The sequence below is a fragment of the Leptinotarsa decemlineata genome, unplaced genomic scaffold (genome assembly GCF_025532065.1).
Source record: "Leptinotarsa decemlineata unplaced genomic scaffold, Ldec_3_MD MMD2_tig00000218_RagTag_RagTag, whole genome shotgun sequence".
NCBI lineage: Eukaryota > Metazoa > Arthropoda > Insecta > Coleoptera > Chrysomelidae > Leptinotarsa > Leptinotarsa decemlineata.
In genome coordinates, this window is record NW_027412545.1 from 2,244,679 (window position 1) to 2,260,157 (window position 15,479).

General features: G+C 32.9%; 2 protein-coding genes and 1 long non-coding RNA gene across 5 annotated transcripts in view; 2 read left to right on the forward strand and 1 right to left on the reverse strand.

Annotated features, from left to right (window-relative positions):
* Positions 1-2,419, forward strand: LOC141481567 (uncharacterized). The gene is made up of 2 exons (XR_012465040.1): positions 1-180; positions 240-2,419. It is a non-coding gene; the product is annotated as an uncharacterized lncRNA (long non-coding RNA).
* A 3,087-nt stretch (positions 2,420-5,506) lies between these two features.
* LOC141481565 (uncharacterized) lies at positions 5,507-8,230 on the reverse strand. 3 transcript variants are annotated; one of them, XM_074173243.1, is made up of 2 exons: positions 7,972-8,230; positions 5,507-7,911 (listed from the first exon to the last, which is right to left on the reverse strand). In XM_074173243.1, the coding sequence occupies exons 1-2, from the start codon at positions 8,017-8,019 to the stop codon at positions 7,783-7,785; spliced, it is 177 nt and encodes a 58-aa protein (XP_074029344.1). In that variant the 5' UTR covers positions 8,020-8,230; the 3' UTR covers positions 5,507-7,782. The 3 variants fall into 3 exon arrangements, with proteins under 3 accessions (XP_074029344.1, XP_074029343.1, XP_074029342.1); XM_074173242.1 differs by having other exon boundaries at positions 5,507-7,901; positions 7,972-8,224; XM_074173241.1 differs by having other exon boundaries at positions 7,972-8,224.
* Positions 8,231-9,073: 843 nt separating this feature from the next.
* Positions 9,074-15,479, forward strand: part of Bsg25D (blastoderm-specific gene 25D) — a 34,868-nt gene continuing 28,462 nt past the window's right edge. The window contains exons 1-2 of the mRNA XM_023165019.2: positions 9,074-9,272; positions 12,485-14,381. Coding sequence (XP_023020787.2) covers positions 9,261-9,272; positions 12,485-14,381 — 1,909 coding nt within the window. The 5' untranslated portion in view covers positions 9,074-9,260. The remainder of the gene's footprint in view (positions 9,273-12,484; positions 14,382-15,479) is intronic.

Consider the following 15,479-nt stretch of genomic DNA (forward strand, 5'->3'; position numbering starts at 1 on the left):
TCTCATGTTTATTACGTTTGTGTAGGTTTCTATGGAAGTTATGTTTATTGTTCCTGGTAAAAAAAAACGAATCTTCAGCTGTCATTTCAAATTTTAATATCTGTTGATTATCTGAATGGATAGCGTCACATTATTATTTTGACAAATCCAGTTCAGATTTGTTGAATGATTAACTGACAAGTAAGTAGTGAAATGAAATTCTGTTATACATTTGAATCAATATTCAATCTAATTCACAGATTCCTTCACAAAAGCCAATGGAATTGCACATACTTCGACATTTTCATCTCTACTCCAGAAATTTACTACATCTCAATAACTGTTCTGTTCCGAGTCCAAAGGGTTCAATTTGGGAACCTGATGGTAAAATAATAAAAGTGACAACCCTGTTAGTGTATACATTCTGGTCCCTTGTGTCTATCCAATGACAGTGACCAATGTTGGGCCTGGGATATGGAACAGGAAGAATTTTCAAGTTGCGTAAAATTTGGACTGAAAGGTACTCTCGAGTAAGAAAGGTGTCGCATTTTGTCTTAGGTAGAAATGGATCAGGTAGTATGTGCGAAATGAAAAGAACGATCTATCAAAATTAATTCAAATGAAGATAAAAGTTAATCAAACTATAGCTCTGAACATTTTTTGGAATATGAAAGAAGAGTCAGCCTAAGCACCAACAGTTCAAGCATCATACCAGGGCAAATGGAGAAGAGAAGAAACGTCCGAACCCGAGAAGATATTGTCGAGATCCAATCAATGGTCATATCTCCGCCTTACGGCTCACTAACTGCTCACTTCGATCTCTCGGATGATGTATCACCAACATCCTCTTATAATGGTACATCAGATTCTGTCCTATCCTTCTCCCCAATCGAGCGTTATCTATTACAATGCACTTTCCCCAATGTGCCCCCTTAATGCTCATATTTTTTCCTAACAGAATCTCACCATTCACGGTTACCTGGCAAGAGTAGATACGAATATCAGCAGAAGAGTAGATACGAGTATCAACCCTACTCATGTCGCAAAATCGTGGACAAGTCTGTTCAAATCCTGTGTGTATCCTGACTGTTACAGGATGAGCGAGTTTTTATCTTTATACACGATCGACGGTAAGGCAGTGAGTTTGCAGCCAAATGGTATGCTTAATCAAAACAATTACTGCTACATCAACTTGATTTTGCAAGCCTTGATCGCATGTCCACCACTTTACAACTTGCTGAACAGCCTAAACAAAAAAATCTCGTCGAACGAGAGAAGGAAATCTATCCCTGTTTTAGGTTAAATGTGTCGTTTCATGAGGTAGTTTTTGATTACTTACCTTCCAACATTAGGATGAAAGACAGGAGACTGGATAAAAATGCCAAAAATGACCAAGCAGTTATAGTGAACAAGGGCACATCATTCAGTCCAACGTAGATTTATAAAATATTGCATATTATGCAGACGGACTGGATCTAGGGTGAACAGCAAGATTCGGAAAAGTTTCTGGGTTTCCTGTTGAACATATTCAATGATGAAATGTTGGAGTTATTGAAGTGGGTAAATGTTACACTAGAGACGAAAAATCTCTCGTTGACTCTGCTATGGGCAGTTATTCAAATGATGAGTGGAAGGTAAAATGGGATCTAAAAATGAAGAGTATGTAACCAGAAGGATCGACTTCGCCAAGACAACGATAAGCGACATCTTTGGGGGGCAACTAAAGTCGAGCATACATCGTACCAATGTCACCGAAAATTTAGAAAGTAAGGACTGTCAGGGAATCGCTTAAGGAACTCGTTTATGAAAACAAATTAGAAAACCACCGAGCAGATTGAAGCGTGGAAGTAAATAATACTCTGCGAAATTACCGTTTTCATCATCTAAATGCATCTAAAATTTTTCTATTACAGCCACGACGGTTGCACAAATATTAATCAACTCTCGCAAAAATTATTCCTTTGAAAGTTTTTCAATAGGGAACGTAATTAAACAATGAAGGGCGCTAGAATTTGTTAAAAAATGACGGCTGTGAAAAGTAAGCACCTGGTTGTTGAATTGTTAGAATTTTGAAAATCCTTATTCATTGAAACATAAAATATAATAATGTAAATGACTTTTGGCAAACATGATGGAATCAGTCAATTCTTATTGATCTTAAATGTAAAAATGCTTCTTTGTGCCAGTAATTCAATTCAAATTGATGTTATTGTTTATAATAAATCATACAGCCTCTACTTCAATATTTACGAAAGCGTAGAAGGGCCAAAAATCAATGATATATGACCGGATGGGTTATTTGTTTTTCCGTCGGGTATCTGCCACACTCATCTATAAAATCGTAGGTCCCACTTAATAGGCAAAGGCTTGTTATTTTCACCAGAACAAATTACCATATCAAATGTACCTCTCCAGAATATATTTATCATTCTGACCCGGAGTATGTGTCTGTGAAGTTTCTTTCGAATTTTGTCTGCAGGTGATTCAGTGTAGCATCCTATTGAATCAACTGCAGGTAGAGTTTTTTACTAGTTGGGATTGATTTTGTTTGTTCTGGATTTTCAGACGGTTCGCTCCGACTAAAATGACCCACCCAACACTGACGAGGAGCTAGAACTCCGAGACCAATCTGTCGGTGGTCATCCCGACTGAATGTAATTAATTTCAGCTTTTCATATATAGGAAGTTACTTGCGACGAATTTTACGAATGGAAGACGTAGCACAGGTTTTCGATGGTTTCACTTCAGCTTGCAGGGTTAACTGTTGTTTTTCCGTCGGGTATGTGCCACACATACCTAAAAAATTGTAGGTTTCATATATGATGCAAGGGTTTGTCTGAATACGTCATGATGAATTTTCATCGGCCAAATCCATCATATCAGAGCACTGATGCTTTCGCCATGGCGAAAGCTTGTCATTTTCACCAGAACATAGGCATATGCCCGGGTCTCAATCTGCCTACTCCCAAGCGTCAATGGGCCTTATTCAGGTGTCCACTTGAATATTGAATATTTTTCAACATTGCATATTGAAACTTTTCAATAACAATAAGTATTTGTATTCATGTGTCACTCTTGAAAGTCGTTTTCTTGAATGTTGAAACACTGTTATTGAATTGAATTTTTAGACTTGGCAACAAAGGAAATTCAGACAAATTACAAATTTTTGGCAGAGTAGTTCGTTTATCATTGAGTTTTGAAGGTGGATTTGGGTTCGGATTTATTCATTCTATTACTTGTATGAAACAATAGACAATGGAAAGTAAGAGAACTTCTAAAAAACAATTTACAATGTTACAAAAAACAATGTTAGTTCCCGAACTAGGGTTTTTAAAACAAAAGGCATGTGGCCTTGAAGCACTATTAAGTATTACCACACCATGATTTTAGGAACTTGGACATATGATGAAGCTCAAGCAACCTACAACAAAAAAAATTAAAAATGGTGCTATATCAGGAAACAAAGAAGTACGTAAAAATATAAGACAGTTTTAAATTTGTTGAAAGCTACAAGCAACAAGATGGAGAAAGCATGAACGAATTAACCTATAGCCATTCAAAAAAGTTGTAGATGCTATGGAAAGATATTTTTTTTTTGAGTTGAAAAGAATGAATATCGAATGTTAACATTATTTAAATAAAAATCTATTTCAAAATGTTGAGTATATTTCATAGTGACAAAAAAATCAAAAATAATCATTGCTTATCCTGTTTCTGGTGCGTACACCTTCATTAAAGTAATTCTGACCTATATTCAGATCATCAAAATTGCTTGGCTGATCTTGAATAGGCGCATCATCCTCCGAGCTCTCTTAAGTCCTCCTTTTCCTGTGTGATATTGTGAAGAACAGCACAAGCATTTACAATTTTTGCTGCTTCCAATGGGGCATAATATATGGCCCTGTGACCAAAGCAGCATCTAAATCTGGAATTGGATTGCCAATAACTCGCTCAGTTATGTTTCTTATTCTTTTGAAAAAAATGTTAAATCTTCTTTCCTGCTCATTCATATCTCCTATAAAACAGGAGTAATACGCCAAGGTTCTGGGATTTTTAATTAATTTCTTTCTGGGTCGCCTATAAATGGTCCAATTTCATCTATTAGGTATCTTATCAGTCCAAAGGGTAAAGGAGCCAGGCTCCAACCTGTTTGAAATCAAGACGACGTGCATTAGGTATCTTGATGTATCCTTGTTGACTCCTATACACAGATTTGAAAACGATTTCAGGCAGATCAAGAGGATCTGATGTATTTCTTAAATTTTTTTTCCTCAGGTTGTGCTCAAGTCTGAAAATATGTTTTGTAAATACCTACAGAAAAAATTATTTGTATATTTCTGTTGTTTTTACTTTTACCCTTTCTTCTTCGTTTTGCAATGCTGCAATTGAAAGAGGAAAATTTAATAAATCGCCCATTTTTCTCACTAAAAAAGCAGACTAGCTGAATATAAATACCTATATAACCTATAAAAAATATTCAATATTTCAAGATACAACTTTATAAACAGTTCCTTAATCATTTGCTTATGATATATGGAACTTTGAAAATTGTTGTTGGAAGTTTTAGGTCACCTGAATAAGAAAAATTGAAAAATATTCGTAAGTGCTGTAAGCACTTACGACGTGTATACTGCTAACGTCAGGTCCGATTTACGTGAGCGCGCCAACGTCTGTTTGCAGTGTTAATAATTCGGATCACTTGTGAGCGGCTGACGAATTCCACGAAGTCCAATTGTATTTCTAGCATTTTCTGCAATCGGGGAAAGTGACGAGAGTGATATTGATGTGGAAGATATATTAGATACTTCGTCATCATCGAGTAGCTCCGAAGATGAATTGGTTAACACAATTCTCGTGTTAAACAAGAAACGAGGAAAATTGGAGGTTAGACCTCGTATTCAACGTTACGTCGAAGAAACGATTCCCAGCTTTTCTATCTCGCCAGTTTCTTCAATTGACACGGAAAAACTCACTGACATTTTAATAAATTTCATTTCGGACGCTTGAATTCACAGAAATAAAACACTCGATAGTTCAAATAAATGGCGCAAAATAACGTCAATGTTCACAGTGCTAACGATCTGATCCGTGAGTACTGTGAGCACCAGTGTTGCCAACGCTGCTCATCACAAATACTGGCAATATTACTATGGATTCCTGGAAATCACTTGCAGAAAATTTGATATTACTTACATTTTACTGCAACTGTCTTGATCAAAATTTACAAACAATACATCTTTTCTGAATTAGTGAATCCGGTTTATAATGGGTAGGTTACTGCGCCACAAAATACTTTTAATTACTGTGACTGCGCGCCACTAAACCAGAGGGATAAAAGTGTCTGGAAAATAAAATTTTTGATTGGCCAAATGTTCATAGAAAACAAGGACCAAAAACATAAAAAAAAGAAGATTTTTGATCGAAAGTGGGGAGAGTGGTTTTTTATATTCAAATTCCAATGTAAACAAAAAGTTAATTTTTTTGAAATATATTCAATATTCCTGAATAAAATAAACAAAAATAGGTACCAAATGTCTAAAATTTTTATTTATAACAGAAAAAGTAACTTATATTTCTCAATACTCCAAATGTATATCATAATTGATATGAAAATAAATATTCACATAACATAAAACCATAACAAAAATAATCTCTTTTCTTATACTAATTCAGCCTCAACTTACAATAAATTAATATTTTTTAATACATACATACTTAATATATATTACAAACAGTTTTTTTTTACTAAGTCAGTCATTCTACAATATTCCTACAAAAATAATGAAACCTTTGGCAAAACAAATATTTTCGAAAACAACATGTATGAAATACATAAAAGGAAATATATACAACAGAACTTCCAGATTTGGGAATGATCATTTTTAATGTTCTAATGTTTCTTCCAAATATTACAGGACATCATTTTTTCTGAAGGAACGAATTTAACACAGCCTCCTCGATCATTGATCCCCTCTTTGGTGGATAAAAGAGCAACCACTGTATCAGTCTAATCTGTTTTTATATTATTCAAATTGCTAAAGATTCTTTCTACAGAAGCATTAGAAAAAGGTAATATAAGTAGCAAGATAATGACAATTTTCAAATTTTTAAACAGTAGTAAATTTGATGAATCTTTCAACTCATAAACCCTTAACCAATATTGTTGAGCAGTGGGGTGACTATCATTTAAATTTAAACCTTTGCGGTCCAATAAACTGTGTTGTCTCCATTCATTATCCAATTGTTGCTTGTCCACAAAATTGGTTAAGAAACTAAATCTCTTCAAAATAGGCAACAATGACTTGATTTCAAATTTCTGAGCCACGCTTGGTTCAACAACAGAAATTATTTCAAAAATTTCATCCTCAAATTTGAATCTACTGTTAATCTCATCTACTAATTTTATGTAAAATTTCAAACATGACTTGAAAAAACTATCAAATTCCTTTTCACGGTTAGACTCATTCTTAAATTCTCAAAGAGACTCCTGTCCTTCAATGCCAATGTAAATTTCAGAAAATGAAAGAAAATAATGTGGATTTTTGTGATCAAATTTAAAAAGATCTTTTTTCTCGAAATGCTTTATGTCTAAATAATTATTGTAAACAATTTTAAGGATACTTAATATTTCCGGTTTGAGTCTATGGAGAAGAGGAGTCTCACTTTGAAACAACGTATTGAAATCATTCAAAATATGGAGAATGTATGCCATAAATTCCAAATATATCTTGGTGAACTTGTTATTTAGGGTTTCACAAATAGCATCCGTGGTATAAGAAGGATCTTCGAAGGCTATCTCACGAAAGTATGCTTTCAGGGGCTCGTGCGGTTCTAAAAATCTTCGACAACATACCTCAACTGATAACCACTTCGTTTGGCTTGGTAGGATTTTATGGAGCTCGGTACCGAAAAACAACTGAAATTCTTTAAATTTCAATTGTTTGGAAGAACTTCTACTAAAGTGTGCCCCTATGTTTCGTAGAACATCATCTACTCTTTTTGGAAGCTCCATACAAGCCTTACTAGCTGCAAGATGCATCAAATGGCAAGAGCATTTGATGCAAGCGATCTGTGGCAAATCAGCTTTCAAATGAGAAAATATACTATTCTCATTTCCAATCATAACGTTGGTTGTATCACTTGCAAAGCCCACCAAATTATTAAAAGGGATGCCTTTACTATACAGAGATGTTTTGAGAACTTTATATAAATCATCAGCCTTTCCTGACTCTACCTCCAACATATAAAAAAATTTGGTGATAACTCTATCGTCAATTTCAGAAAAAAATATTACTGAAAAGGCACATTGTTTGATTGTGCCTATATCCGTTGTTTCGTCCATAATGAGAGAAAAAAACATTCCAGGCTTTCTTAAAACTGCAAATAATTCCTCTCGGAAATATTTTCCTAAATTTTCTCTTATTATAGTTGTGGCTTTCGTTCTCTTACATGTTAGAGCCTTTGCAACAGATGAATCTTTGAAAATATCTGAACATACAGTGGTCAATGTATCCATTACTGTAAATGGTAAATTACAATAGGCCACAAAACCTGCAAGTTTTATTTCTGCATATTTGACGGCATCAAATTTAGGCGTTTGTGCCATTTCAGCAATGTCACTAATGTCAGTACATTTTGAAACTTGCCTGGAGCGCCAAATGTGTTGCTCACGTTTACTGTGACGATAAATATCATTTTTATTGGGAAATATGTCCATATTACACAATTTACAGAAAGCATACTCAATATTATTATCTTTGGGTTTATCAGATTTTTTTAGCCAATTTTTGAAACATTCCAGTTCTAACCATTCTTGACGGAATCTATAATATCTCTTGATTTTTCTTTCCCTTGAAATAATTTTTTCGTTAGTCTCTCATAACTGCTATCGCTGGTAATGTTTAATTCAATGCTTTCGACATCTGCAGACTCCTAAAAGACTTGTGTTATTAGACAATCGTCATATGAATCAGAGAAAAAATGTATACATACCTCTCTAGATGTTCCAGCTTTGCTATTCAACTTCAACCATTTATCCATTTTTTTATTCACATTTTTCTTCAAAAGAAATTTTTTAAAGTTATTAATTAAAAAAATGCCTTGTGAGGCTCAAATCTCAAATACACAACAATGGATGCAAAAAGTAAAGATGAAGATGTTACGATGTTGATGTTAGATGAAATAATTTTTGACAAAGATTTAGGTTAGGTTAGGTTCGACTTTAATTTGACAGTTATCAAAGTACTGCTGTCAATGAGACGTGGCAGATGACAGAGCATCGCCCAGCATGGCATAAAACAGAAAACACAGAATACTAAATTGGTTCAAGAGTTAATATCAATGACGTATTTCTCTCTTCATTCATTGCATGGCCAACAAAGATAAAAATGTGATCTGGGTGTGACCATTTCTTGTTCACAATCATGTCATCTATCGGTGAGCCGGATTCCTTACAAAGGGCTGGAAATTCGCTATTACTCACAAAACACTGCAGAAGGGTAAAATTACTTACAAATCCAGGAATTATCGGCAGATTGACAACCCTGGTGAGCACACGGTGTGACGTCACATGTGACGACATAGCGTTCACAGCACTAACGGTAGCGTGAAAAGTACGAATCGGACCGAGCGTTGGTACGTTATGAACGCTATGAGCTGTGAGCGTGATTCGGACCACGGCCTGAATAAGGCTGAATATATTACTCTCTCTCACTCATTCGAGCGCATAAGGCCAGGTTCCTCCTGCATATAGGGGCGCAGCCGATTTGCTCGAGGCAAAGTTGCCACCCTAAGTTTTTTCATTCACTTCTTCTTTTAACAAAATCACTTAATTTTTTTATAAAAATAACACAAATACACATGTTCATATATTTCATAGAACTGGCGACCTTGTCAAATTCGTCGACATCCAGCCTGGTTTTTTTTAATGACAAAACACAAGCACTACAGGAAAGTCCTTAAGGATCTCTAAGAGAGACGCCTGTGTGTGTGTGTTCAAAGTCATTTGTCAAATAGGTATACACAGAGACAGAATCTTGATCTGGCAACATTGAAAAATTATACTATCACAAGACCACAGATTGTTTACTATTCTGTGACAAAACACACTGTTTCACAATTTACAATACTGACATTTCTTTTGCTAGTCTGCTAACCCAGTTTTTTTGTTATGATTTTAATGTTTTACTTTAAATCAGTGACGTTTGACGAAGTTTTTCCCGTTATGATATACTTTCGCCCTCCGAAATGTTGAAAGAAAGCATTAAAATTCGAGTTGCCGTATGAAAATAAATGTAAGTAGAATTCATTAACCTACAAGTGAATCGACCTGGAAGGCGCGGTTGAGTAGAAAACACGCAATAACAATATTGTCATTCTCTGCAAACTATATTAGAAAATTATCCAAGGATTATTGGACAATAGACCACAAATTAGGAGAGTAATCATGTTGGTTACTTCTGGTCACATCAGTATCATAAATTTGTTGCACATAATTTATCTAAAGATTTTGGGGACCACTACATACAGTCCATTTAATGTAGAATTCATTGTTAACATAAATTTTTAACTCATTCTTTGTAAGGGGATATCCATACATTTGTGTATGATTTCAGTTTTTCTTCCAGGTGCTGTTGACCTTCTTGTTATGTGCGTGAATAAAAGAAAACAAAAATGCTATCACTTGATAAAAAAAGTTTGAGTGAATATTTTGTATTGAAACTTTGGAGTGAAAAATATATCAAATTCTTCAAAAATATCAGTTTAATCTCTGACGTTTTTCAATGGTAAACAAGTTATTTATTAACATTGCACTGAACCTATAATAAAGTATGTGCTATATCAGTGGAATATAAATATCTCATTGTATATAATGCATTTGTTACTTTTGTTCAGTATTCTAACCTGTGTTACTACCTTTTATGAAATTATTTTCTGTGTCGTAATTCTCTTGACACTAAATTATATTTGCTGTTATAATCACAATATTTCCTTTTATTTCTGATCATAATTATTGTTATTATTGATTTCTTATTAATTGATAAAAATAATGGATTTATGTGTTTTTCCTAATAGGCTTTTATACTTCCTAAACAGAAAAAAAAATTAGAACTTATTTGGATGGCTCTCAGTAGATTACTAAATTTATTGAGATAGATTTTTTTTTAAACAAAATGAGTGGTGCAAAAAGAATCTGGATGATTTAAGTGTATTTTCAATTACTGTGATAAATATGAACAAAAATATTATTTTGTAGAAATAAAAAATGTTTGTAAAAATTGTTGAATTATTATCACGGATAGTGTTATCAATTTTCATCAAGTAAGGGGTCATTGAATAGAACTGGTCGATACTTGATGAAAATCCATATTTAAAAAACTAATCAATAGTTTATTCTATGATTTTCACTATAAGGGTTTAACAAAACGGGTTTTTGTAAAACCCTTATAGTGAAAATCATAGAATAAACTCTATTGATTAGTTTTTTAGGTAAGGGGTCATCCATTCATAAAATAAGTATTAAATTCAATTTCATTTTGAAAAATAATAGTTATGTGTGCCCTACATTCATAGTGAACATTGAGAAATGAAACTTCCTATGTTTTTATACTACTTGTATTTGTAACGTTATTGCAGTTTTGTCCTATACGGACATTTTCAAACAAATAAAATAGAAGTTTATTATATAGATTTTGCTGAAAAAAAAAACTTCAATATTTTTCAATATATAAAAATTGATTTATCAGATACCACTGACATTGATTAATAAAAAATTTTATCTTAGAAAATTGAAGTTAAGCGTTACATATATTTAAAAAATATAACAATGAATGTAAATTAATGGATGTGAATTAATGTATGTAACTTCCTATATTTTTATACCACTTGTATTTGTAACTAATATTACAATAAAAGTTTATTGTATTCGTTTGAAAATGCCCGTATAGGACAAAACTACAGTAACGTTAGTTACGAATACGAATGGTATAAACACATAGGAAGTTACATCCATCAATTTACATTCATTGTTATAATTTTTCAAGTCAATATGTATATTTTTTGAAATATAAGTACTGCTTAACTTCATTTTTCTAAGATAAAATTTTTTATTAATCAATGTCAGTGGTATCTGATAAATCAATTTTTATGTATTGAAAATTATTGAAGTCTTTTTTTCAGCAGAATCTATTTGAAACCTAACATTTAATAACCAGAAAATTGATTTGTTTTTGGCAAAATCTCATATTGCAATGATTTAATTACTCCATTTAATAATGCAACATTACCTATAACATCTTGCAAGAATTGCAAATGAAAATGTTCTCTGATATCAAAAATGTTCCATAGTAAAGTTACTTTTCTTTCACTCCATCTGGTAGTATATAATTCAACCAAAAAAAACACTGTTCAATAAATTGATAGATGTAGCCGTTAACTACGTAATAGTTAATCATAATGAAGAAAAGAGAAATGAAACTTTCTATGTTTTTACCACTTTTATTTGTAACTAACGTTACTGCAGATACGTCCTATACGGATGTTTTCAAACTTATACAATAAACTGTATAAGTTTGAAAATGTACAGTAATGTTAGTTACAAATAAAAGTGGTAAAAACATAGAAAAACACACTGTTAATTTCAAAACAAAAACTGTTTAGACTGAAAATGAGGTACCTATGTTTAATCTTTAGCATCAAAATAAAATGTTATAAGTACTGAATCTTTTGATTAAAAAATACAGCAATGAAAAACACAAAAAGGTAGTTTCCACTGAATATATTGAAAATCAAATGATTTTTATAGCAGAAAAAACGGAAACATATGTTTTTAAAATTTTCTGAAAAACTCTTAGGTTATGTGAAAAAAAATCTGTTGAAAACTGTCACTTCCCTGAAAATGATAATCCTCAAAAGTTGAAACTTGTGCGAGCTAAGGATTAACAAGTCTTACCTTTCAAAAAGTGATTCCTGGCATGGATTGGAGATAGGCAGTGAAAATTCATTATCTGGCCGTAGGACTTGAACCACTGTTTCACATAGCGGTGGATTGAATGAGTCAAATAAACCACTCACGCTAACTCAACTGGCTACTGTTAGTTTTTGAAAACTAACTTAAGTACTCAGTAAACTATGAGATTCTTTATTTCATCCACATATTTTCTACAAAGTAAATAATAAAATTTCTTCATATCTTCACTAGTGAATAAAAACAAACCACTTCTTTACTTTCTGTTGTCTACTAATTTAGGTTATCTGGTTTGTTTTTTGTTTTTCATTTGCATTGAAGCCGTATGAGTCATGCTGAAAATATAATTGATAATATAATTTATTTACTCTAATCTAGTGCTTGATGGAAAAATCGAACAATAATATTTCTCCCAGATACCAGAACTGTGACACTCTTCTCGACGCTCATTACACCACCAAGTAACCACCATCAGCTTAGATTACTGTAGAATATATGGATCAAATATATCATCCTTAACCTATTATTCTGTCATTTCAGGTCGCAATGACAATGGAACAGTTTGCATTAGATCCATATGAACAACAGTTACTGAAAGTATTTGATAGCCATGACAAAGAGAACTGTGGCAGCCTGGATAGAGAAGGCCTTGTACAATTATGTCAAACTCTTCAACTTGAAGAGCAGGGTATAGAGTTAGTGAAATGTCTTTTGAAAAATAGAAATTCGAGGGCTACATTTTCAGAGTTCAAAGATGCATTACTGGCTTTGTTGGGTAATATGCAAAGCAGTAAAAATTCAAAAAATGAAGAAACTGTTGACAATTGTACGAAAACTTCTCCTGAGCGAGAAGTTTCTCCAAAATTTGTGTATGGTTCAAAGAAGTACGGTCGCAGGTCACGCCCTAGAAACGATGAAGTAACTAGCATATATAATGAGCAAAATGATATCAGCCTGAATAAAAGCCAGAACATCGTATCAGTACAAAGATCTAACTCTCAGTCTGAAGTATCTTCAAAAAAAAGAAAAACGAATTATAAGCTTAAGAGATGTACTTCTCTCCCAGGCAGTAATGATGTGCTCATAAGCAATACTACAGATAATAACTGTCACATGCTGTCCAGTGAACTTGAATTAGTTTGCACAGAAGAAATGCTTCGTGAGGCTTGGAGAAAACTTGGAGTAGGCGAGGATGGGTATTTGAATAGAACTGAACTTATATTGGTATGTGATGCGATAGGGCTCCATAAACTAGCAGATGGCGTTATAAGACAGTTATCACATAAACTTAATATTAATTGTAATCACAAAATCAGCTTTCAAGAGCTTTTGACAACATTGCAGCAAGATGAAACTTGGTTCGAAGTACTTAATCAAAGCCCACTTAACAGCAATGATCCTGTCATACATCAGTCAAACAGTACTAGTTTTCCTGATTCTCGTACATTCCATTTTATCACCTTAGGCCCTGACGGGAATGGGATCATCAAAACAGATGTTTTAATTGAAATGTGGGAGAGTATTGGAGTACACTCTCCAAAAGAACTGTTACAAGAACTTGGTTTCAATTGCAGACAGATAAAAATTGTAGAGTTGGCAGAAGTTTTGGAAAAACAGATGAAAAGTATCCACGAAGCAACCAGAACTGCATTTCAAAATCCTCATATCACTCTATTACAAGCAAATTTAACTTTGTACCAATCAGAAATAAAAACTTTGAAAAGTATTTTAGAGCAAATTCAAGCTGAACGTGAGAAACTAAAATGTGATGTTTCTGAAGCAAATAACAGGGCAACTCTTTTAGCTCAGGAAGTTGACGACAATCATTTGAGAATGGAACAAAACACTCTCAATCAAGTGAAGTTGTTGGAACAACGACACTCTGATATATTGAGAGAAGTTACTACACAATTTTCCAGAGACAAAGAGCAGCTTTCTAATATTAATCAGGGTCTTGAAAGTAAAATTATCAGCCTAGAACAGGAAGTAACAAAAATAAAAAATGATCTTCTTGTTGCTCAAAAATATTCCCTAAATATGGAAAAAGAAAACCATTTTTTGTCAGGTAAAATTGTTGAGTTGGAAAAAGATAAATCCGTTTTAAATAACCAAATCGAAATCCTTGAAAATGAAAAACAAGAACATAGTGAGATGGAACAGGAGGAAAGCAAATTATTGTTGGCAAAATTATCTGTTTTACAATTGGAAAATTCCCAGTTGAAAGATCGAAACGATGAGATGGTTTCCGAAATTGAAACTTTGTCGAACCAGATGGCGACTATGAGAATGAAAGTTTCTAGTACCCCAACACTCAGCATGAATCCTTTGGACCAGTCAATGGAGGAAAATATTTCAGTTATTTGTGAAGGAGTTGGAGTTGGTGCAAAACGTAGGAGTGACTATTCACCTAGTAAAGATTCCAAACTCTTCAACATTAGTAAGTGATTGTTCTTTATTTATATTTAGTTTAGATAATGGTAGATATATGTGTTATTGTTTCTGCATTACTTATGATTGATCATAGTTTCTAAAAAATATTTTAATTTTTGTAACGTTAGAGTCTCTGCATGTAGTGTCAGATCAGTTTAGCAAAGTTGCCTATTTTAATGATATCAATAATCTACGATAGCTCTGTCGTATCTTTATTGAAAATCTATTGAAACTTTGTCATGGGAATTTTTGATGGGTTATCAGAATATTTGGATAGATAGGTGGGATAAACATTGGAAGTCTTCACTCAGCGAACTTGTTCATTGAACTTTAATACAGGATGTGATCCGACTTGGGTTACCATCAACTTCAAAAATTTAAATATGGACCTGAATTTTTTGTAGAAATTTTTTGACTCTACAGAAGTTTAAGAAAAATTTGAAATTTTTATCATGGTTTCATTTTTAATTGACTTGGCCAATTTATTAAAAAACTTCCCTACAGCATATGCTTTTGAATATTGAAATTGAATGTTTTTGAAGTCTAATAGAGTCTCCATATTGTGTGGGGTATCTGTGGAAATCGGAATTCTTGTGTTGATCATTTATGTGTTTTTTGAACTGTTTTGTTTTTAATGTGGTATTACTTGCTTGCTCCAGTATAAAAAGAACTAGAGTTGATTTATTGAATTCTAAAATAGTTCTCTTGATCACAGATTAAAGTACTATCTCTCTCTCTACATTTATAAGATTCTCATACTGGAATTTGAACAGCTCTGTAAAAACTGAAATTATTTGTTGAAATGAATAAAAAAGAAAACTGTGGATGTTCTCATTCACATAAAACACACTCTTTACTTGAATCAAAATATCGTAAATATCAAACTAATAAACCCTGCATCAATTCTTATCAATTTGATAAATTCACTCCAAAGGTAGATTTGTAACAGAAATTGGACTGGTTTTGTCATACTGATAGTATTTTATATCAGTTGTTTGTCATCAAACATGTTTGGTAAGTTCCATTTTTCCTTGACGAGTCCTTAAAATTGAAGGATTTTGCATGTACTTAAATTTGAAAAGAGTGGTTTATTATGTCTATGAAA

Bases quoted from the DNA above. Each gene is read 5' to 3' on its own strand.
- LOC141481565 (XM_074173242.1), bottom strand. From the start codon at position 7,696: ATGGACATATTTCCCAATAAAAATGATATTTATCGTCACAGTAAACGT.